At 39.5% G+C, this 22,914-nt stretch overlaps 3 protein-coding genes across 17 annotated transcripts; 1 reads left to right on the top strand and 2 right to left on the bottom strand.

Annotated features, from left to right (window-relative positions):
* Positions 1 to 449: 449 nt before the first annotated feature.
* On the bottom strand, positions 450 to 5,376 carry LOC112273935 (uridine/cytidine kinase UKL1, chloroplastic). Of its 5 annotated transcripts, XM_090245804.1 has the most exons (15): positions 5,232 to 5,376; positions 4,826 to 5,031; positions 4,563 to 4,708; positions 4,378 to 4,447; positions 4,134 to 4,252; positions 3,921 to 4,017; positions 3,694 to 3,773; positions 3,099 to 3,293; positions 2,480 to 2,563; positions 2,266 to 2,326; positions 2,057 to 2,117; positions 1,736 to 1,829; positions 1,492 to 1,564; positions 1,085 to 1,167; positions 450 to 974 (listed from the first exon to the last, which is right to left on the bottom strand). In XM_090245804.1, exons 2-15 carry the CDS (start codon positions 4,950 to 4,952, stop codon positions 702 to 704), a joined length of 1,563 nt encoding a protein of 520 aa, XP_090101930.1. In that variant the 5' UTR covers positions 4,953 to 5,031; positions 5,232 to 5,376; the 3' UTR covers positions 450 to 701. The 5 variants fall into 5 exon arrangements, with proteins under 5 accessions (XP_090101930.1, XP_024358775.1, XP_024358777.1 ...); XM_024503007.3 differs by having other exon boundaries at positions 1,492 to 1,829; positions 5,232 to 5,364; XM_024503009.3 differs by having other exon boundaries at positions 450 to 995; positions 4,826 to 5,295.
* A 1,040-nt stretch (positions 5,377 to 6,416) lies between these two features.
* LOC112273964 (SAGA-associated factor 29 homolog A) lies at positions 6,417 to 10,227 on the bottom strand. 2 transcript variants are annotated; one of them, XM_024503070.3, is made up of 9 exons: positions 9,891 to 10,227; positions 9,263 to 9,356; positions 9,039 to 9,112; positions 8,720 to 8,832; positions 8,347 to 8,432; positions 8,039 to 8,086; positions 7,628 to 7,781; positions 7,254 to 7,267; positions 6,417 to 6,893 (listed from the first exon to the last, which is right to left on the bottom strand). In XM_024503070.3, the coding sequence occupies exons 1-9, from the start codon at positions 10,051 to 10,053 to the stop codon at positions 6,785 to 6,787; spliced, it is 855 nt and encodes a 284-aa protein (XP_024358838.1). In that variant the 5' UTR covers positions 10,054 to 10,227; the 3' UTR covers positions 6,417 to 6,784. The 2 variants fall into 2 exon arrangements, with proteins under 2 accessions (XP_024358838.1, XP_024358837.1); XM_024503069.3 differs by having other exon boundaries at positions 7,628 to 7,790; positions 9,891 to 10,203.
* Positions 10,228 to 12,676: 2,449 nt separating this feature from the next.
* On the top strand, positions 12,677 to 18,799 carry LOC141044692 (uncharacterized). Of its 10 annotated transcripts, XM_073529883.2 has the most exons (8): positions 12,839 to 13,191; positions 14,236 to 14,319; positions 14,708 to 14,791; positions 15,388 to 15,680; positions 15,928 to 16,073; positions 16,339 to 16,449; positions 16,621 to 16,705; positions 16,970 to 18,799. In XM_073529883.2, exon 8 carries the CDS (start codon positions 17,597 to 17,599, stop codon positions 18,305 to 18,307), a length of 711 nt encoding a protein of 236 aa, XP_073385984.2. In that variant the 5' UTR covers positions 12,839 to 13,191; positions 14,236 to 14,319; positions 14,708 to 14,791; positions 15,388 to 15,680; positions 15,928 to 16,073; positions 16,339 to 16,449; positions 16,621 to 16,705; positions 16,970 to 17,596; the 3' UTR covers positions 18,308 to 18,799. The 10 variants fall into 9 exon arrangements, with proteins under 10 accessions (XP_090101816.1, XP_073385984.2, XP_090101818.1 ...); XM_090245692.1 differs by having other exon boundaries at positions 12,839 to 14,319; XM_090245690.1 differs by lacking the exon at positions 14,708 to 14,791 and adding an exon at positions 12,677 to 12,832 and having other exon boundaries at positions 13,018 to 14,319.
* The last annotated feature ends 4,115 nt before the right edge of the window (positions 18,800 to 22,914 follow it).

The raw sequence follows: 22,914 nt of genomic DNA on the forward strand, positions 1-22,914 counted from the left end.
TTTACAAATAATTTTTTCTATATTAATTTTTTTTTATTATCTTAAGTATTACAAACCATTCTATAATCTTAAAATAACAATCAATTTTTTTTATAGCATTTCATTAACCAATCAAAAAAAGACTTTAATCTTTTATTTTCATCACTCTTTAGTATTTTAATATAATAAACTATATTATAGTAATAATAATGATAAATTCAAATTAAAAATTAAAAACTTATTAACAGCATTTAATTTTTTAAATTCAACAACAAAAAAATACAAAGAATTTATGAGTTTTCTTCAAATATGATTATTATGTAATTATTATGCTTAAATTATCATCATAAAAAAAATGTGTTATATATATATATATATATGTTTTGCATTATGGTGTATTGAATTCTCTTCTTGAAAAAAATATTAATTTTAAAGAACAAACAGAACCTTGCTAACTTGAATATACTCCGTAGTGAAATGGGTTTGCTTTCAAGCATGCAATGGAATTGAAGATGATGCTTAAATTAGCTTTAGACCTTCGTGTGAGCTTCTCAAACAGAAATAGAGTTCCTGGAGGTGATCAGAATTTGAAGGTGGGCAGTTCTCTACAAACTGGTCAGAGGAAAGGCAGGTGAATCAAAGGCCCAGAGAAACAACAGGAAACTGAAACCCACCCAGTGAAACATGTGAGTGAGTGACTGACCTTGTCTGTGAGACTCATCCTAAGCAATAGAAGAGGGAAAAGGACCATCTTGGGCATCACCAACATGACTAAGTCTCTTAAAAGGCGTGTAAAGGCCTTGCTGAAGTTTGGGTTCTATGGGAGCCTTGAACACCTGTTCAGGCCCATCATCATCTGTTCCAAAGTAACGGTCTCCGAACTCACCCATCCCGGGAACAACACGGTACTCCTCGTTCAGTCCTGCGTCGATCTCGGATGTCACAATCTTCAAAAGTGGGAAGCGCTTGCAGACTTTGTGAATACCCTCAGGCGCCTGGATGTACGTTCACCAGCACTATCGTCACGAATCAGCAATGCAAAGTGAAGCACCATTGAAGTTGAAACTGACGTTGTTGAATCGGCTTTGACAATGATAACACTTACCGAGATAAGATTTAAGAATATGATGTGAGACTCTGGGACTCCTTTTCGAATTAACAATTCAATAGCCTGGACAGCAGAATTTCCTGCAATAATTCAAGGACACATATCTCTGTCACTCCACGGGAATCGACCTCTTCTTAACCTCCAGGGTTGAATAGGGTTGTCGTCCATGTACAAGAGCAGGAACTTTGTCATGCGCAGTAGTAACATTCGCAAATAATTACATTCAAGGTACGTCTGGCAAGATGATTCGATAACTTAATATAATTCAAAAGTAAGTGGAAAATATGTCCAACCACAGAGAAATGGAGTAGATACATAAACAGACAGCTAACGTAATTCGGGTTCCCGAAGCTACATTTATCGCAAATGTAGATCAGCAAAGTGAACAAAAGACTGATGGATACCTGTCCCAAGGATGGGATCCATCAGCAAAACGTGTCCGTCTGCGATGTTAATAGGCAACTTCTCATATATCAGCTGCATTATAATCAACCACATTTTATAGATGAGCACAAACACTATCAACCTCTTTGACATTGTGCAGCCTTGAATTAACTCAACACCTCGGGACAGAGATTCATTGAAAACAACTAGAAGATAAAGAGAAATAAGCGTGACATTTAACCAAGGGCATCTCACAAGTAGTACCTGCTTTCCATCATCTCCCTCCCTATGAATCAAAATTTTTCCAACCTTAATGCCTTTGCAACACGCACGCAAAGCATTCTCCATGCTCTCTCCACTGGGAAACATTTGCTTAACGAATAAGTTTACCCATCTTTTTTAACTGAAAGCTTTCAGAAAACCTCCAGACACACATGGAGGTAAAATGCAAACCTCACATAATGGTACTATATTTTGCGCTAAAATCTGCTACGTGAATACCAACACACCAAAAGACTAATGATTTCATGGCTCTCCAAATAAACTATAAAAAAATAAAAAATAAAAATAAAAATGAAAAATTACCTGCGGATGATGGAAACTCCACAAAGCTGCTTACAGAAGTCCACTCCAACATATATTGAACCTGCATGAAAATTCCTTTCGATGTGGAAAAGGGAAAAAGTAACTTCCTAAGAGACCAGGACTAAGATAGATATGTACATACCAACAGCAGGATTCCTGTATAGATCACAAGCTAGCGATGAAAAAGCCTAAATCATTCTTAATCATACCTGTCGGTGTGATAACCTGCTTCTCAGTGAAGGGCATATGTCCTAGTCCATTTTCCACAATCTGCACAATGACACCTGCTACGTTATTCCTCTGCTATTCCACTTCCACAAAGTCATTCCCTCACAACTGGTTTCAATACTACAACTCAACAATAACAAGTGTCTCAGACCGTTAACACTTTTACCCGTACTGCCTAGGATGACGCTAGCTCACCAAGCGGATAAGACGGTCGGCATAAAAGACGAAGTCATGCTTGTTAGTTTCTTGATCGCGAATAAGAGTATGCATTCCACGAATCTGCAATCATCAGCGGGTATGTCGCATGTGTCAATGTAAAAGTATTATTAATATTCAAGGGTGGATTCTAACTATACACTCAATGAAGAGCTGTGCCACTTGTGATATTTAGCATTAAAAGAGTACTGAAATCATGTACACTTAACTTCAATCATGACACGACATAGCGGCCCAACCTAATTATTCTAAACTTATTTACTAAAAGAACTTGAAGGCCACTTGGTAGCGGAAGAGAGAGGTGTTGAAAAGGGAAAAGAAGAGAGAGACCATAACATGCATTAATGCTACCATCCCAATGATGGACATAATTATTGAGCGGCCTACATCTTTCTGAGGTAAATGTTCTCGTTCATTCACACAATTCACCTCAAGCAATTTAAATGATTGAGGAATCCGCGTCCACGCCAACTTCGTTGATCAACGAAGTATTGCGGACACATGAACATGACTTACAACAATGACAAACAATAACTGCAGAATTTTGTATGCCTAAAGAGATTCAGATGAAATTGTTAATACAAAGACTAGACTATACCTGAAATGTAGATTGTATGACAAAAACATTCGGATATATCGTGCGGAGATCATGTTGACCAAGTTTCATACGAATGTGCTGGACCATAAGATCAATTGCCACATGATTGTCTCCACCACGGGGTAAGATGACATCCGCATACTTCTTTGTTGGCAAAATAAAATCATCAAATGCTGGCTTCACAAACTTTGCATACTGCACAAATCCAAAATACAATTCGTTTCTCTTCAATATGCGACAACGCTACATGATCCAAAAGTACTCATTACGCTGCCACGGATAGGATTCAGATGGCAAAATGCTATTACTCCGACCACACGAGATTAAATCAAAGGAAATCTACGGAAATATCGTGATTATCTAGAACCTACTCGAAGACCCTGCACTTCACTTAAAACAGAATTGCACATCACTGCATACGACAAACAGAAATAACTAAATAATTAAATAATCGAAATTTCTCAAAAACGAAGCTTACATTAAAATAAAGCAACCGCAAAAGATATTGCAGAAACAATCCCACATCACTTTTGCCCATTTTATTTTTAGAAGCGCTTCTATTCCAAAACCAATCAAACTACCTCTAAGAACTCACCTGATCAATCACACCGTTAACGTCTCTGCCTCTCTCCAGAGTGTCCCTCGTTATCCGTCGTGCTAACCTGACATCCGCATCTGTATTGCAAAGAAAAATATGAGTCCCTATGAAGGAGGTCTGACCTTTGAACATATCCAGAATGAATATATCTACATTCACGAGTTGGGTGCTAATTGATAACAAAAGCCAAAGGGCGGCAAGCGAAATGCATAGAGAGGGCTAACCTGTATCAACAAAGATTTTCATGTTCATAAGCTCCCGAACACGAGCATCATGGAAGACCAAAATGCCCTCCAAGATGACCACGTCAGATGCATTCACCTACACAGACATCAACTTATTCCATAAAAATGCCAACCGAACACTGAACATTTTGCATGATTCTGAAGAGTAAGCACAAAGACATGAAATATCCCACTGATGGATGAAGCAACTACCTTCCGAAACCTATCACTGCAGCGTTGATGGTTCTTAAAATCGTACACGGGTATCTGAACAGGTTGATTGGCTTTCAAATTCCCAAGGCACTCCAATAGTTGCTCCGTATCTAAAGCATCTGAAAATGATTGCACAATCTTTCAGATTGAATTCAATTTTATTGTCTCCAGATGATTGCCATTAGTTATAAACAACCTCAAAGTTGACAAAGACTTACGCAATTGAATCGAAGGAAGAACTCACCAGGGTGATCAAAGTTATACTCTCCCACATTAGCCATCTCTTCAGGTGTCAACCCACGGTAGAAGGAATCCTGTAAGGGGCAATGTGGGTCAAAGAGCTACACTCTCAAGATGAACCATACAAGAATCTGCCAACTGAAACCATGCAGACTCATATTGATCTACAATTTCATTATAAAAACTCACAGCCGGAATCTGAGAGTCAGCGAAGGTGGAAAAGAGCGAGAGCGAGAGAGAGTCTTGATTGACAAGCACAGCAAGGTGATCATGCAGCTGTTGAATGATCATATCACACACAGTCGTCTTCCCCGACGCAGTACCTCCTGCCACTCCTACACACACAAATCTATGCCTTAGACCATCTGCAAAAAGCCAACCGGAGTACACACGCAAGGAAATTTCTCACCAAACCAATAAACAAATAAGCAAGACGAGTCCTCGCCACGAACCTATTACGAAGGGGACCTTGTTAGAGCCCTTGTAATTTGGCACCGGATACTGATCATCAAAGTGCAGCCCAGAGAAATGAGCTGCCGCCGTAGCTTCCATGATGGTATCTGGGTCCGATTTCACCATCTCACACTGAACAAGCACCTCAGTTCCATAAAATCACCCCACCTACGCAATCCGTCAAACAATCCTGCACCTCTCAACCCTGGTTCTCCCACCACCAGAAACCCCAAAACCCCTCACCAAAAATCCCAAACGCACTTCAACCTCCCCTGTAACGCAGACTTCATCTCAAAACCACCACATCCCCTGGCCACAAAATACCGAACACACCCACAGAACAGAGCAAAACAAAATCAAAAGTCAGGGTTCAGACACGATCCAGGCTTAAACCAAATTCCTGACCACTTCTTCTTCTTCATCATCATCGTCAGAAGTCTCAGAATTTACGAAGAATTCGAAACACCTGAAGCACAGTGTTTTTGTAGTGTAAGCTCCGATTGACAATCTAACATGATCCAAGATTCCTTCCGAAGATGTCAGTCAGTCAGTCAATCAACTGCAGCCCTGATGAGAGCAATGCAAACATGCTAATCACGACGGATCCTGCTCTGCCAGAGTGCAGTTCGGCGCTCTCCACAGTTCGGAACACAGACAGGCAAGACAGACAGTGCCTCCTGTGAATATTCTGAGGAATCTTTTACCGGGCCCTGTATCCCCTGCCTGCATTACACAGTGCCGAGTCTCGGGCCCGCACAATGTATTACTTTCTTTTAATAGTTGTGGGGAATGCTGTTGTGTTGGTTTGGATTTTGTTGCTATTTTTGTGGAGATCCGTATTGCTGTTGTTTTGCTTGAGCTTTTGCCACTTCAGTTTGGGATTATATCTTGCTAGTTTTGATTTGAGTTTAGGTTTGTGTTCACATGCTTATATTTTGTTGGTTTGAGGTCTTGATTGTGGTATTAATTGTTCATGTGTTAATATCTTCATATTTTCTGTTTTAGGCCTTGAAAAGGTGATCTTCATCGTTTTTTTTTTTTTTTTTTTTTGTGCATAGAATTAAATCAAATTATCTTGAATTACAAAATGATACACATTATAATTTAGATACTTTTGAAGTTCAATATCTTTGTTTTTTGTACATTAAAATATATTTCATACTATTTGACTATTTCTGCATGTGACATGCAAATATTTGATTTTATATATATATATATATATATATGTATGTATCTTTATAAATATTCAGGCCTATAAATAAAATATATATTGTATTATGCATATATGAAATATACAATTTTCTAAAAATTACACTTTAAAACACACCATAGATAGAAAATAACCCTGCATTAATTGTTTTGAAACTCTCTTCTTGGTCCCACTCATTAAGCAGCGGTTGGGCAGGTTGGGGCAGCTGGCGGGTGGTTGGCTGGCAGGGACCCGCTGCCCGAACGGCCCGTGGATGAACGACGCGCATGGACATACATCCATCCAGGGAGGCATTGCAGGGGATGGATTACCTGCTATCGCCGGTAGAGCGCACTGAGACACAAAACAAAACGAACAATACAAACCCAGAAGCGAAGCCCTTCGCAAAAACAGTAGGACACGCATGGCTTTCAATTTTCACGTAAGTGGGGTTATGTACAAGTGTCCATCATAATCAGATGGATGGCCGGAAAGTCCTTGTAAGCCTGTGCTACTTTGATACTGACCATGGTTATAATAGGAAGCTCCGAAGCTAGTGTGGGGTCTTCAGTGTTCTACATCTGTACGTTTAGGTGGTGGAGGATGAGAGCAAGCGAGGGACCCCAGTTCTATCTAATATGGTTCTACGTAACATCGTACAATGGTTGGTTTTACAACATGCACATGGAAGTGAAGTACCACAAAAAAAAGAAGAGAAAAAAGAACAAAAAATCAGGTCTGGGAATGTTTCTTCAAGTAGTTGCTGTTGTCATTGCCGGTGCCCACTTGGTAATTGCACAACGTGGTAGAAGGGGACGATCTTTGTTGGGAGGCCAGCTACTCCTTCTTCTTCATCGCCATCAAACTCCAGAGAATACCTGCACCCACGTCGTAAATGTGATGTTAGGTGAATCACCATGGGAGGAGTTTTCTCATCTACGAGACGTGTCAAAGTGTCGCTCTTTGACAACCAATTGGAAGTACTGTATTTTGCATGTGACAGAACTAAGAGTAATGCTTGTGGAATGTCAAGCACATGCCGATCAATATTTAAAATTTAAGGAATTTTATTTTTGTGAAAAAATAAAAGTCTTCTAGATGGTAGTAATAGTAGTAATAATAATAATAATAATAATAATAACGAGGTCAAAAACGAAATGCATCGACCGCTAAACTAAGAATAGTTTAGAAATAGAAAGGTGGTAAAATATAATATTGATGAATGTGAGGAGACTCACTCGTCACTTCGTTTCTGTCATTTGAGGTGCAATGCAACGTAGCCACCATCCACACAGAGTCAGACTCAAATTTCGAACAAAGTATAAGTTGCTAAAAACCTGAGATACACTATTCAATAAGCGACTAGAAACACGACACAATTGATTTATTTATAACACATGGTGAATCCTCCATTCCCTACTACAGCCATTCAAGTGTTGATTATACTAAGTTAAGGATCACTGATTTTATCACACAAGAACAATTATTTTGCAAGTTAATCAAGCGAAGGCTTAAAAGCGATTAACGATGCTTGGGACCTACTATGTAAATTGCATTTGAACAATGTCAGTAACAGAAAGACAATGTCTCAAAGCGATCAAGGAGTCCTTACCTTGCGTTGAGGACCAACAACCGATGCTTTGTATAGTGCAGTTGTACCAGGGTAAACAGCCAGCACTTGGCTTCCTACAGGAAAATCTGGTGCGTTGGACACATCTGACCTCTTCGTAAAAGGGATAATCTGTGAAGGAGGCAGCTTGTACTTCCTGAGTATGCTACACAGACACCTGGAGTCAATATAGAATACTTGGACATGATATATCAAAGAAGTGAATGCATGCTTCGCGACATACATGGAAATCCAATATTTCTGAAAGAGCGACCAGCACTTCTGAAAAATAATCTCCGCTATTCCACACCACACAAACTATAAAGTTCATCCCAGGATACTACACACATCTCAAGTGCATCGAAATGGCTTGACGAAGTGAACGCAAACGACAAACTAGTTAAGTTCAGGCACCTTTGGCCATTTCCTTCATCGTCAGGCTCTTCGTCAATCACTTCAAACCTGAACACATTCAATTAGATTAATAGAAATTTTGTTATTCTCTTGCATACATAGCTATGTCACTTGACTTTCCAAAGCACTGCAAGAACAAAGCCATCTACAACTAGCTAATTATGTTGTTGCATGATATCACGCATACAAAAAAATTGTACACATTCAGATATTGAGCTTTCAAATTGGCTTACACTCACGTCAAGGCCATCGATGCATCAACTTATTAGTCACAATCACTTTTACACAGATAAGTGAGTCCAACTTACCTGTTTGCTTCCCGGTCATGCTTCGTCAATTTCACCACGATCCACTCATCATTTTCTGCACCATCGCTTGAGATACGAGCTGCTACCTGTCACACTTAAAACCAAATGTTACAATTTGGAGCTCCTCGACCCTATCTTACATCGAACATCCTCAACCATAAAATTCTGTTTGATATTAACAATCACAATGTCCTGGCTCGATTACTGAACACCTCATCAAAATCAATATTGCATTCCACTTAGATCACAACCTTAGTTTCAACAATACAGGAAAAATAAAATAACAAAAAATAAACATAATTCTCATACGGAACATCCTGAATTAGTTAATGTTACATTGAAGCACTGCGTAACCACCTAAAAGAAGCCAAACCTGGTCTCCAGGTACTAAATTAGCATATGCAGCACTCGTACTTCGTTGAGTGGGAGACGACAGTCGTGTAGAATCATCTGCTCTAACCCGCTTTCGTTTCTTCTCATTAGAATCTGTTGGTGATATGAAGCGGCCATAGATCAATACAAATGATCCCTTTAAAAGATTAATAACAATGGACCCGTAACACTTATCAAAGATATGCGGGGTATTATTCCTGTCCTAGACGACATTGAATGATTAAATTGAACCGAGTTTAAAGACCAGATCCGATCAACGTCTAAAGCTACACCGAAAATACAATCTACAACAGCTGTACCTGGTTTCTTGCGGTTGGATGCCGCTTGACCAGGTAATAGACCGGCAAGATGCTCCACGCAATTAGAGGAAACACTGCCAGTTTGATATCTCATTGTTAAACCGGCATCGAAAGGCTGAAGCAGCTCATTTAAAGGTAAACGTTGATTTCAAATTGAAAGGCAGAGAGAAAAACCATTACGAACAGCAAATCCAAGGCATGAGTAGAAATTAAATTGAACCCACGTTGCTTCTTCCTCAGCCAAGCTCTTCGCCTTCATGTAGTATTGTCGTAGCTTAAACCAGGAATCCTCCTTCATATTGTCCGCTTGTTCAGGAGCTGATAATTTTCAAATGCCCACCAATTTACTCACACTTCAAGTCATTCTCGTACAAACTCAAAACCCCGGAAAAAAAAAAAAAAAAAAAAAAAATTGCACAGACACACAGATAAACTCACCCATAATCCAACATCAACATCCTCACAATCCACAACAACCAAGAAGCACCAACGATTAGCTAAAATTCACCGCAAGGGTTCTTACTCCACAACCCACTTCAACAAACACACTAACCAAAATCCACCGCAAGGGTTTCGACTCCAAAACCCTCCTCCACACACACGAACATGAAAACAATCCATCTGAACAAGACAATACCGTCAAAACACAATTGACAAAACTCAAAACAAAACAAAACAAAACAAAACTAAACAAAACAAATAAATAAATAACACACACATACACACACACACAGCAAAAAACGAATAAAAAAGAGAGAGAAGAAGACATAACGAAGCAGATCAAGAGACTGATATCTCTCTCTCTCTCTCTCTCTCTCTCTCTCTCGCACAGTGTGCGCCGCTCACACTCACACTGCTGGAGCTTGGAATGATAATTGTTAATTTTGCGTATGACTTGCTCCTGTTCTTTGCGAAGCCTCTCGATTTCCTTCAAGGCCGCATTGGCCAACTCTAGTGCGGCCATCACCCCCTTTGGCTGCTGCAGCTCCCGATCACCACCAGCGCTGTCGCACATGCATGGTGATGACGGAGCGAATCAACAACAACAACAAACGAAACCTGGGACACACTCCACTCCACTCCAGTACTCCGGGAAGAGGATTGTTCGATGCTCGCAGTCTGAGTTGTCACTCATTCACTCACTCAACAATTTGCTATTGCCCTTGTCGACCGAATTTTGGCCTCATTTTCCTGGTCCTCCGACAACCCCCGCCCCGCCCCCACGCGACTCCTCAACGTTCCCATCTCGCTGCCACCATCGCCGCTCTTGTCGTTTCCCCCGTCTTGTCCTGGAGCTTGTGCCGGCCCCGGGACAATTTGCCGGTATGAGAGTATCTCCACCGTGGCCCTGTATGTTTCTGGCCCGTATGCACCCATCCCTCAGTCCACTATCGTTTTGAGACTAAATATGCCAGGAATACTATTTTTGTTTATATATATATATATATATCCCTTGCTTTGGTTACCCCCTCAGCATTATACTACAGTGGGTGGTTCCTTAAGAAGGATTCCTTGATATTGTAAAAAAATCTCATTAGTGGGTGTGTAATTTGATTTAATGTGTCAGTAGGCTAGGCTCATTGTACATGTGGGTGCATTTTATTAGTTCTTAATTTGATGAGCACTTGGGAAAAAAATAATATGTGAGGGTTGTTAGGTAGGCTATGGTATTAGCTTGGATATGTAAACAACTAAGATTAGTGGTATTTAAGATCATGTTGGTGGTGAAGATGTGTGGTTGATGTACATATTGCAAAGAAATACAAGTGAAGAGGAGGTGTGGACTTGAATTGTGTTTATATCTTAAGTATTTTATTTTTCTCATTAGTATCAATGTCGATTTTTGTGATTCTGTAAAAATTATCAATGTTAAAGTTTTCTTGTTGAATGATAATTCTAAAATTAGAAAACCCATCAATTTCTTTGTCTTATTGATATGCATATTATTATAGTCAATTTATGTTTTCTTTTTTTAATAATATATTGCCTACAACTATTAAAAACTCACTTTGAAATGTTAACTTGTTTTTATCTAGTCATTTTTTATACATTTTCTTAGTAATAGTTTGTGCCATGAAATTTATTTTTTACATCATCAAAAAAAAACAAAAAAAAATCATATAAATAAATTGCATGCAAGAGTTTACTTCTTTGGCTTATTGAAAACTACTTGTATTGAAAATTTAAGAAGAAAGTCATCCACCAATATATCATTCTTGTTAAAAAATGTCTAATAATGTGAAATTTTAATCCACAAAATTTGGAAGGCCATTTTTTATTTGACATTTCATTTTGCAAGCATTTAGTTGTGGATTGTAAGTGATATTCAATATGCTACAATGGAGTTTTATATGATTGCAATTACATCACTTGCCAACAAATTTTATCACCAAATGAATTTTAGCATATGTATTCTTTAGTTATCGAACATAAAAAAAATATATTATCTTTCACATGTACTCAAATGATTACTCTCTTTGCATTGTAAACAATTAGTGCAATTATTTGATGAACTGTATAAGTATTATTGTTTTGTTAGACAAGACATAAGACTGCAAACAATCACTTGCAACTCCAAATACTTTATAACATGTTACTTCTTGTGACTTTCAAATGTTACAACTTTAAATAAGGTTATTAACATAATACATAATAAATTTTAAAAATGAAAAAGAAAAAGAAAAAGGCATGCCTTGGCACTGTACATGGCTTATCAAAAAATTAGACAAAACTGAGTACGAAATCCATACAGAACCACATTGTCTGGACCCAGTCTTGCAAAATGACTAAAAATGTTGCGTTTTGATCCTATTTGTTATAATGTAATATCCTGAAGATAAAACATTCTATGATATCTAAAAATAACAACATAAAATCCTATCAAGATGGTGTATGCCTTTTCATGACAATGAATGCAAGGATGTGAGTGTGTATGAGTTTTAATGTCCTGATTTAAAAAAATAATTGGATCTGATTATTTAAAATGCCAACAAACTTAAGTTACATGGGTATCTCCATTAAGACCAACCCAACAACCTTTTTCTTACCACCCACTTGACTAAAATTCAAATACACACATTTATTTTTCTCAATGTTCACTGTGGTGCCAAACTTTATGGACATGATAAGTTCCATTAGCTAGAAAAACTACAAAATATAATGACATATATATATATATATATATATATATATATATGTATTTATCATTACTTATTTTTGTAGTAAGATAGTTTTGTTTACTTGGAAGAAACCATGTCATTTTATGAGAACACATGTCATGTTCATATGGATATTACAATGAGAACATCTTTATTTAATAACCAATTATATATTTTTTCATCTCAACCTTGGTGCAATTAAATAATTTTATCTTATTTAGCACACACAAAGATAGTTATGGACATATTAACATGACTCTCATCTAATGTTACTAGAGTTGGATATTACATATACTTGGTCCAACATGACTATTTTTTTGGTGAAAAATGACACCATTATAAATTAGCTTAATTAAATTCCATTGTTAGACCTTCTTGTCTTTTTATCACTTTTTATTTTTATATTTTTACTTTATTTTTGTAAAGACAATTTTTTGTTACAAAGGAAGAATCTTCTCCTTCCACAATTCCCATGTGTAATGAAGTAGAGGCCTGCAGTCAATTCTCGGTTCTCGTTTGCTTGATCGATCGCACACCAACATCATCGTCGATTCCATTTCCCCACACTCGGATGCGCGGAACCCACTCTTTTGTATTCGACTCTCTTCGAAGCGCTCACGGATTTTAAAGCATTGAGTATATATACCCATGACAAACTCACAGTCCATGAGTCACGCGCAAAGTCTCTCTCGCTTCATGCTGTTGTAATATAGGATGATGATAGCTTGTGTTTCGATGATGCAACGGTGACCCAGGTAGACGACGTAGCGGAGGGGATTTCCTGATGACTTTGTGTGACTTAGTCCGATGCTGGAGTGCAGAGGAGGAAACTGGAAGAGTTCGGGTGTTGTGAGACGACGAAGCGAGCGACGGGGGTGCAACGATGATGGTGAAGAGCCGGTGGAGTAACAATGGTTGAAGGGGATGATGATGTGTTGAGTTGGAAGACAGCTGGGATACATCGCAGTGCTGTGGCGTTTTGGGGCTAAAAGAGGGTTCGAGTTGATTTTCATCCGCCATGTGTTTTTTCGTTTGGTGTGATTGTGAGTGTTGGGTCTTGTTGCATGATTCTTCCTGTGTTGGCTGTGATTGCGCATCCCATTCGTATCGCTTTCATTCTGTGTAGTCATTGAGGATGAGAAGATAGGGATAGGAGTAGACTTTAAGCAGTGTCATGTTAGCGTAATTACAGTGATTGCGGATGTGTTGTTGTTGTTGTTGTACTTCGCTAGAATTCTTATTTGGTAGCCTGAACTAGTTCCTTCATTTCTGAATTTTTTTATGGATTATTTCCATTAGCCTATAAGGGAGTCAAAGATGTGTGGTTAGGAGCGTCCTAGGTTTTTTGGCCTTCGCGCAAATTTGCCGTTGTAAATTGACTTTGAAGATACCTGAAGCTCAGATCTTATTTGGAGTTTATATAATTCCCTTTTCGTTGGTGCTTATGCGTTGTTACCAAGACGCTAGTACGCATTTGTCAAATTGAATAAAAATGTTGAGAATCAATATCACCGTACTGGTTTAGGTTTTACAGATTCTGTAATTTCTCTGGTTCGCGTTCCTAGTCGTGCATCCCACTTGTTAAAGCTGACTTGCCTTCAGCTCATCACCTTCGAGCTTCACCCTTTTGGTACCATTCCAAGCATTTGATTTAATCCCATCCCTGAAACAAGATGCAGAATCGCCATCAGCGATCGGCCCTATAACATATGGATTTAGGTTTCATAAACATCAGTGATGTACATAGCTGAAGATGCGAGATCATGCTGTAGATATTCGCTTAAATTGTGAGAGAATTATGGGGAAGTTTTCAGTTGTAGCTTTTTCTTAAGGAGTTGAGGCTGGACTTCTGTATGATCAGAGACGATGTTCTAGGAGGATGCCCTGACCATGGCTTGTAGTACTTGATTGTATTGCCCTGAATCAAACAGTTTCAGCTATTGTAGATATATTAGGCACATAGTGCTGTGCTGGGTTGCGTATGTGGTTTCAATCAACCGTGCGCACGTATAAAAAATGACTACCAAGATGATGTACAGATATACGAAGAACACTCTGTTGGCTTTTGCCAAGTTGCCTTGCTGCCAGTCACGTCCGGATGGAATAGACCCTGTTCTATGGAGGTATATTGCCTTGCCCTTGTTCCGTTTTGTTCAAGCTCATCGTGAGTGAGCTGCATGACGTCAAATAGGAAACTGGGACATTGAGTTTAGGCATGTCTGGCAAGGTTGTGGAATTCTTTTGTGTTTTCCTGTATTCTGCGAAGCTGATGCTGGGATAGCACGGACTCATTAGGAGATCTATTGACTTCTTGCGATCCCCTGAGTGTGCTTGAATCATCAAGTATCTTGTTATTGATGGGTTGCAAATCTAGGTATCGAGTAGGTTTGGATCACCTCAGCGTTCAAAACCTGCCGTGGCCCTTGTGCTTGATGGTTTTGATCCTTAGCCCATCATTCTTTGACATTTTCGCGTCTTCATTTGTCTTACCATGAGTGCCGATGTTCACAGTGATTCATCCAATTCCGATGTGGTGGAGGGCAACATTGCAATTCCTGTGGTACCGTCTGGCCGAGGTTTCGCACGTAGAGATAGGTGACGATTTCTATCTTAAGTTGCGTATAGCGTGCAGCCTGCGTTAGAAGGGTTATGTGGGCTTCTTGACGAGATATTCCAAGGATCCAGCCAACGATCGTGTGCTTTTACTTCGTATTTGCACACTGGTTTGAACGAAACATTACATAGTTCTCGGTTTTTGCGTGTAGGGAATGCCGTGCAGGATTATTATTGGATGCGATGAGTAAAATTTGCTGCATGATTTGAATAATGTTAGGTCGCCACCAACGTGTAGTGAATGTGTTACGAAGCGAGGTCTTTAGGGGTTTGTGATCGACTTTTCTTCGAGGAGGCTTCATCATCATCATCATCATCAACTGTTTACAAAGTTCGCAATGACGCTTACGTTACGCATTAAGAACAGTGGAGATAGCTTTTTAAAGAAGAAATTACTGTGAAGTTGAATGCCGTCAATGACACGATCTTGTAGGAATGTATAAATGAACTAAGATTTAATTTCGACGTTTATGCAAGGTCGCTCTGGAATGTTCTTGCAGTGCCGCTATGAGAGCTATCTGATAACCACATAATGTGAGTATATTAGATTCTGATTATTGCGTGGTTTGATTGGGTAGTGACTTGGCTTACAGTAAGTCACCTCTTGATGACCTCCCGGAGTGGAGTAGACCCATTTTCGGCGGTGCTACATTACAGTCTTGTCCTCGTCGCAAATCCGATGAAGAAGAACCACTGAGCAATGCCTTTTCCATCAGTTACCCACCTCGACTTTCTGGTCCTTGAGTTGAGCATAATGGTACTCAGATGCCACTATATGATCGGCCTGGTCCTCTGGGTTGATGGGATCACAATGGAGACAGGGATCGTGAACGAGGGCGCCTACCACAAAATCGGGATACTGACAAACGAGGTAACTATGACTGGTTTTTTTTACCGATTTTGTGACGCTTGTGTATCCGTATTTTAATTTCCATGGTTCTCAATGTATATTTCTCCTGCTTTTGTCTTTCATGTCTGACAGATAGCAGTGCAATGTCAGGTTTTTGATAACCCAGTTAGGTTTCATTGTGAGGTGCCAAACACCTTTTTTTTACGCATGCTTTTAGTGACTTAAGTGTAGCATATGTTCTAGATCCTGATGTTTTTTTATCCGTCAGGGTCCGTCAGTACAGGTGGCGCAGGACAACGCCCCTGGGTTGAGCGTGATGGTCTATTAGGAAGCGGTAATCGACCAGTTCCTCCAGCTCAGGATCGAATGGGCCGATCAGCTGACAGTCACCATCCTTCCCGTCCGCATATTAAGGTTGGTGTCGGAATTATAGATGCCGCTACCATACTTGATCGTTCGATTTCTGGTGTCAAAGTTTGTGAAGTGCATGTGGCCTCGTTAACAACATTTGACAAAAGGTTCTTGTTCTGTCAAGATAAATATGGCGACATACACATATCATGCATCTGATTTGATGGACCTTGTAATTCTAATTCAATTTAAAGTTTCCTGAATGCAATTTGAAGACGTTGTTGCTCGCTGACTTGTAGTGAATATTTTGTAATTACTATTATACTAGTGTTCCACGACCAGCAATATTCGGAAAGAGTCATTGCTTGACAAGCTATTCGCAAATATCACGCCAACCATCGTTGATGTTGTCCTTCCCTCTGTTCGGCTAAGAGACGAGGTACAGGATTTGTTTACGATGTTTCTCTGATGCTCATGAATTGAAGTTATGTGATTGTGTGACAGTGTACCTCATGTTGTAGGTTGCACCTCAAATCTGGTTTGTAATGCTGCTGTCAAGGAATCCGTAGTGTCAGTATTTGCATCCTGATTTTTAAATGTGACGTGGCAGCCTCTAATTGCAGCTCCAGAGGAATACAATCGGGCAGAAAGCATCTCAAAAACATCTAAATTCGCTCACTGATTTCCTGGAGAAGGTATGAACTGTTCCATCTAAATTACTCTTTAATTGCTATACTCATAGTATTTCATAGATTCTTCTGTTCTACTCGCATTTTTATTGTAACCAACACAATATATAGTACCCCTGTTTTGATTATTGAGCTCTGAAATTTGGCGGTGGTTTGTTGGTTAATATGGTATTGATTGGTTCGGGTACAACTTACTAATCTCGTACTCTTGAATATTGCGTGGGAGGGATTTAGACTAATTTTTCACTAAGTGCCCATTGGAAATTGCAGAAGATAAATTCTTAATTAGTCAATCGAGCAGCTTGAAAAATTTCTCTTCACTTGGAAATTGTGAGCAAACGATTTATTCAACTTCATTGAAGAAAGACTTTCAGAATTCTGTCGGGCTTACTCCTGTCGTCAAGGTCGGATGCAGTGTAGGACTTCCTATACCTGTCGCTCCTCCCTCAGAGGACGTTGGGAAAGGTTTTGCAGGCATGGGAGAAGTTCCCCACACAAGAGAATTTACTTTTTTCAGGAATGATTGCATGGGAAAGTCAAATGCTCCGAGTAAACAGCCTTTTGCTTCAGTCCGGTGTTCATGACTTGTGAAGATATTGAGCAGGTATTGCTGGCTGAAGCCGCTCAAACAGACTCTCAGCTTTTGAACGGCAGAGCTACCCCGTTACTTGCAGCAGTAGAGACCCCGACTGATGATGCCAAAGTGCTTCCCAACATCTTCGTTCACTTCTTCTGAAGCGATCTCCTAGTGGAGGAGCTGGGCTGTCTAGTAAAGCCTTAGATGTGGAGTTTGGTAGTCAAAACCTGAGTACCGAATTTGTTGGGGAGAAGTCAGAGCCCAGCAACAATAAAGCTAGTGAAGTACATACGTTAGAATCGTTGTTTGGTAAAGCGTTTATGAACGAGTTGCAATCATCCGAAGAATCGTCCTCAGCCAGGATACTGCCAGATGAAGCCTCTACAAGGCAGGGGAGTGAGCAAGCAAAGACCTCGTTCTCGATGCAAAATGGGAACTTAAATCACAAACTAAGGTCGAATGGCATTGATGTTCCTCGTTATTGGATTGCAAATTCTGGGCCCGAATGGAGCAGTCTGTGGCCGAATAGTGTGGAGGTGGAAGCGGGTGGTTACGAGAACGGAGGTCACTCTGTAAAAGAATCATACTTGAACCAGGTTATGTCTGGAGACTCTGAAGCACGGGCGTCCAGCACACCTCTTATTCCAGGATTATTGGGAAAAACTGAGGCCATCAAAACCCACAATAATTTGTTTATAGATGGTTCTAATGGAGCAACGCCCAATCTAGAAAGGGCTTCTTTCAAACAGATTCATGATAACGGAGTGGTCAAAAGCAAGGAAGTCCACCCAGGATCACTAGTCCAACACTTTGGTGCATCTTTTACGCAGCGGAACCATCAGCGGACACCACTTAATGCTGTCAATACCAGCTTTCTGCACTCTGCACTCCGGCCGCTAGCACAGGTTCCAATGTTCAACAGCAACGGATTGGATATGGGGTTCGATGGGTTTTCAGCACTGCAACATATTCAAACCCCCCCCCCCCCCTCGGTTTTAGTGGTCTCTTTTCACACCCACAAGCTCCTGTAATGGCCCAACAACAGGTTTTTCAGCGTCCCCAATCATATTATGGAATGGTATTGCCAGAGCACGACGCAATGAAACCTCAGCCTCCTGAGTGGACTGGCTCTGTACATGTATCGTCTGGTCATCACATGTATGGGCAACATCAACAAAGTCAAAAACCTCCAAAATATTTTATGTCGGAAGTTCAGAGCACAAACAACAATAGTACTGCGGGTGGCGAGCATAATGGTATTGGGATTATCGAAAGATGGTTTGAAAATGGTGGTCATTTCGGACCTAGTAACATATTGCCTCAGGCGCCAGGAGGATTGCAAGGTGACTTGAAACGGATGTATTGATAGCAACTACTACTTGTTACTTGGCACTCAATGACATCTCTGGTACTTTGAGGTCCCATAATTATCGTCTGTAAGACGTAATATTCTGTTTTTGATTTTTTTCCAAATACTTTTGGGGGTTCTTAAGTCGGGACTACGCCACCTATCTTTTTGTTGACGCTCTTTCTACATTCCATGGTTTGGATATTAGTTCATAATTTTTGCAAGAATATCTTAATGCGCACTGCAAAGGTCCCTGTCAAGACAGGTACGTTCTATGTACTTTCTACAGGGTCTTTGCATCTCTGTGAGGTCGTCTGTATGTATCCAGATAAAATATAGTTGCCAGACATACGGTCTCTCTGTAGACTTAGCTCTTAGATAGCTGTATGCAGCAATACTTCATTGACCTCTCCAGCATCTTGTGCACCCATATCACTTGGGGTAACCTGTAAATGTAAACCCAGCTTGTGCCAAGCTACAGTCTGTTAATATTCGCTCTGTTTCTAGACCGCAATTCTCGATTTGTCAAGTTCCTCGATCGCTGCACATCTGTCAAGTAGTTACTGATGGATCGCTGTCTTCTGGTTTTGTGGTAGCTGAGGTCCCACGTTTTCCTGGGTTTGGCATTCAATCTGACAGAGATTGGGGATTCGTGCAGGTTCATCTCAGATTTCTTCCCGGAAGCTGCGCCCGAATGAACGGAACCATTTCTGATCATGCACAGTACCCGTTCATTTCACATTCTCATCACGTAGGAGAGATAATTTGCTGCCTGTTCTAGTCATATCACTGATTTCCCATATTTAGCACGTGCATTAACACATATAATTCCCTTGCTGTGATGGTGTTCAGTTTGGGGGTGCTGAGCATGTCCGAGCACTGTTTCGCTCATTTGAGCACAACCACCAGGGGGGTATTCGAGAAGAATTGCCCGCCTCCCTCAATATCAGTCACCGCCCCTGATCACAATGAAAATAATTAACAATGGTTTCGGTCCAATTTACTTGAGTTTTAAATTGGAATATGCGATTTGGGCACAGTTGGTCTGATAAAAGAAGGTACGCTCTGTCCGGGCACTATTCTAGCGGCATATGAGCGGGATGTAGTTACTGGATCAGTCCTCTTATTTAATGCATATCCCAGTCTCCCCTGCATCGACGGAAATATTTCAGGCTGGACTGTGCGTGCGTGAAGGAGGACTCGTAAGGTATTTAGACAATAATAGCGCCTTGAGTGTCCAGAACTGTTGCTTTTCAGTAGCGACTGCACTGCTTTCCTGAAATAGCAACTAACCCCACACAGACCAAGGACATTGAGATCTACACCGAACACATGCAATATGCATAATGTGATCAGTACATGTAGCAATCAAACACCCTAAGTCTAAACGAGACCCACCGACCGGGGTTATCTACACAGGTACACTGATAGCAGGCACCGCGGACCCGTGCTTGTTCCTGGTGGCCGGCATTGTGGCAGGAAACTCTGACATCGTGTACCTCATCTTTTTCGTCTGCACCTGAAAGGTCGATTCTTTTCCCTGATGGAGCACCACGATATCCCCTAATCACTTCAAAAGTTCATGTCCAGTGGTTTTTGTACAGAGGCAACGCCGAGCTAGGCCAGATGTTTTTATCGATTTTAGCATTATTCTCATGGACAAAGCGTCAGTTTCCAATTTATGTATAAGGATCTGCAATAATTCGACGTTGTCGCTTTTTCTCAACATTATGCAGAATGAGTGCACCCAAATGGGGTACATATACAGCATTAACAGATTAGTAAGGTAGAAGGCACAATTTGGGCTTTAGGTGGTTGTTGAAACTGGCATTCTGATCACGAATTTGTGCGTCATGAGCTGGTGGTTCCATTTATGCATAGCATGGTTGTCCATGATTTGTGACAACGTACTTTCCAGAGGAAACCGGTCTATCTGTGGCACGTGATCAACAGCTCGTAAAGAGTTCGTTGTGGTAGCAAGGACCGTTCCTGAGTCATTCTCCTCTTCCCAATCTGTACATACCCCTCCTCTTCTGATGCTTATTCGATTCTTGTATGTGAAATGACTTGGCAAAGCAATCTTACTCTCGGAAGGTGCTTCAAATTTCACTTATCATTGACTGCATGCGCCGGCTTCCAAGTCTAGTCAAGTGTTTCAGTCCCTGGCAATGATCCCGTCTGAAGGGAAGGGCACCATCGGAGAGTGGTACAGTGCTACCAGTGTGTTTGGATATGTCTCACCCTACGTTGGAGTCGAGATTCCATGACAACCTGCAGAGTTGTGTTGATCTGGATTATGATGTAGATTCTTCATCTATGAGTGAAGCTCAATCAAAGATGGAGGATCTGCATCGTAAACTGGATTATCACGACTATCGAACAACGGAAGCGGCTCCAGTTTCCAGTGGGGTCTTCAAGGTTTAGAGGACTTGATATCATGATCAGTTGCACGAAGTGACTGTGTCTGGACCATCCTGCTCGCAAACAATGTTTCACGTTTTTCATACACAGGATCACACAGTCTCGAATCAGAATAACGTTCCTACTCTAGACCGACCTGTCCCTGGAACGGTTCAATCACGGTAGTAGCTGAAAGGCATGAAAAGAGCAACTGAGTGTTCTACAAGATCTGCATGACTTTGCTGCCCGATGGAGTTTTTCACTAAGCTCATGTGGTTTCACACGACTAGTCTATCGTTACCCAGCTCCTCGATTGAACGAAAACTCTAACCTCATTCCTCGAACTTGTCACGGTAGAAAACTTTGTGACAGTGCAGAAGTCATTGACTGCAGGTAGTGTGCTGGATCAGAAAACTCAGGTGAGCAGAAATGTCCGTAATGTTGTGCAACTAATTCAAGTTTCTAAACCACACTTCGGATCTCAGTTTATTTGAGTACATGATGTGAATTGTGCATGTACCAGACTAAATCCATCATTCCAGTGGCTTCTGAGAACTCCCCAGGAACAAGCAAATATGATCCAGAATGTTGAGATTTACGTTCATCACAACTTCTTACTGAAAAGTTACATTGAATGTATAGTTTTGATTATTTTAAGAACCATTTCTGCAGTCAGATACATAAGCAATTTGTTTGACGTTTATAAGTTTTGAATGATTCTCTCTGCTGACTAGCAATGTTTTTTAATATTGCATATTGTGCTAGGAAAACAAGTCTAGGTAACTTTATGTTTACTTTTTGTATAATTCAAAATTTCATTATAAAATATTAATAAAACCTATTCCTGTTATGAATTTTTCTAAAGATTATAAGAACTTCTTAAATTTTTATGTTTTAAGGTTGAGATTTGATATAGTTTTATTATTAAAAAAATTTATTATCTAATATTTACATTGCTTTTCAACCTTAAAACTCCTAATAAAATATTTAAATGAAATTATTTTTACTTCAATCATTTTAGTAGTTAGTTTGAGATTTATTTAATTTAATTTTTGATTTTAAAAATTAGTCATACAACCATTCCAAAAAAAGAATTTAATATTCAAGTATAAGATGGAAAATAAATAGTATTGTAAAAGCATTATTTTACAAATTTTAAAATTTATTTTTTTTATTTTTCTTCAAATTTGACACCTCAAATTAATTCTTTAGCTGATTAAAAATAAAAAAATATGTTTAACAAATGTGAGACTTAAAGTCAACTCAAGTCCTTTAAAAGTTAATTTTAAGAGGTAATGATAAAGCCTCCAACAATATGATGCAAAGTATAATATTTAGTTAATAGTAAAGTCAATTTGATAAAGTAAGGAAATCATAAAATATATGTGTCATAAAGTCAATTCTTTAATATTCTATATAAAGCTATCATTATTTTATTTCTCCAATTATATAGTCTGATGATGTGTAGCACTATAACTTATCAATCATTATTCTACTCCTCCAACCATGTACTCTGATCATGTATAGGACTATAATTTGTCAATAATTATTCCATTTCTTCAATCATATAGTTTGATTATGTATAGTACTATAACTTGTCAATCATTATTCTACTTCCCTTACCATGTAATGTGATCATATATAACACTATTACTTGTCAATCATTATTCCACTTCTTCAACCATGTAATCTAATCATATGCAGCATTATGACTTGTCAACCATTATTCCACTTCTCCAACCATGTAGTTTCATCATGTATAATACTTTAATTTGTCAAAGAAAGAGTATTCATGTATAAGGAATAAAAAATATTAGAACTCTTCTAGATCTTCATTAGTCACTATTGGATCTACTCATTTATTTGATGATTCCAATTTAGTAAGCTTTG

This window comes from Physcomitrium patens, chromosome 21 (assembly GCF_059467195.1).
Source record: "Physcomitrium patens ecotype Gransden chromosome 21, ASM5946719v1, whole genome shotgun sequence".
Classification (NCBI taxonomy): Eukaryota; Viridiplantae; Streptophyta; class Bryopsida; order Funariales; family Funariaceae; genus Physcomitrium; species Physcomitrium patens.

Bases quoted from the DNA above. Each gene is read 5' to 3' on its own strand.
- LOC112273964 (XM_024503069.3), bottom strand. From the start codon at position 10,053: ATGTGCGACAGCGCTGGTGGTGATCGGGAGCTGCAGCAGCCAAAGGGG. The intron at 8,833-9,038 runs GTACAGCTGTTG...TATCACCAACAG, and splicing joins ATCCAACCGCAAGAAACCAG to ATTCTAATGAGAAGAAACGA. The intron at 8,433-8,719 runs GTTTGGCTTCTT...TAAGTGTGACAG, and splicing joins ATTTAGTACCTGGAGACCAG to GTAGCAGCTCGTATCTCAAG.
- LOC141044692 (XM_090245690.1), top strand. From the start codon at position 17,597: ATGAACGAGTTGCAATCATCCGAAGAATCGTCCTCAGCCAGGATACTG.
- LOC112273935 (XM_024503007.3), bottom strand. From the start codon at position 4,952: ATGGTGAAATCGGACCCAGATACCATCATGGAAGCTACGGCGGCAGCT. The intron at 4,448-4,562 runs GTGAGTTTTTAT...TGCCCCTTACAG, and splicing joins CTGACTCTCAGATTCCGGCT to GATTCCTTCTACCGTGGGTT. The intron at 2,564-3,098 runs GTATAGTCTAGT...TGATGATTGCAG, and splicing joins TCATACAATCTACATTTCAG to ATTCGTGGAATGCATACTCT.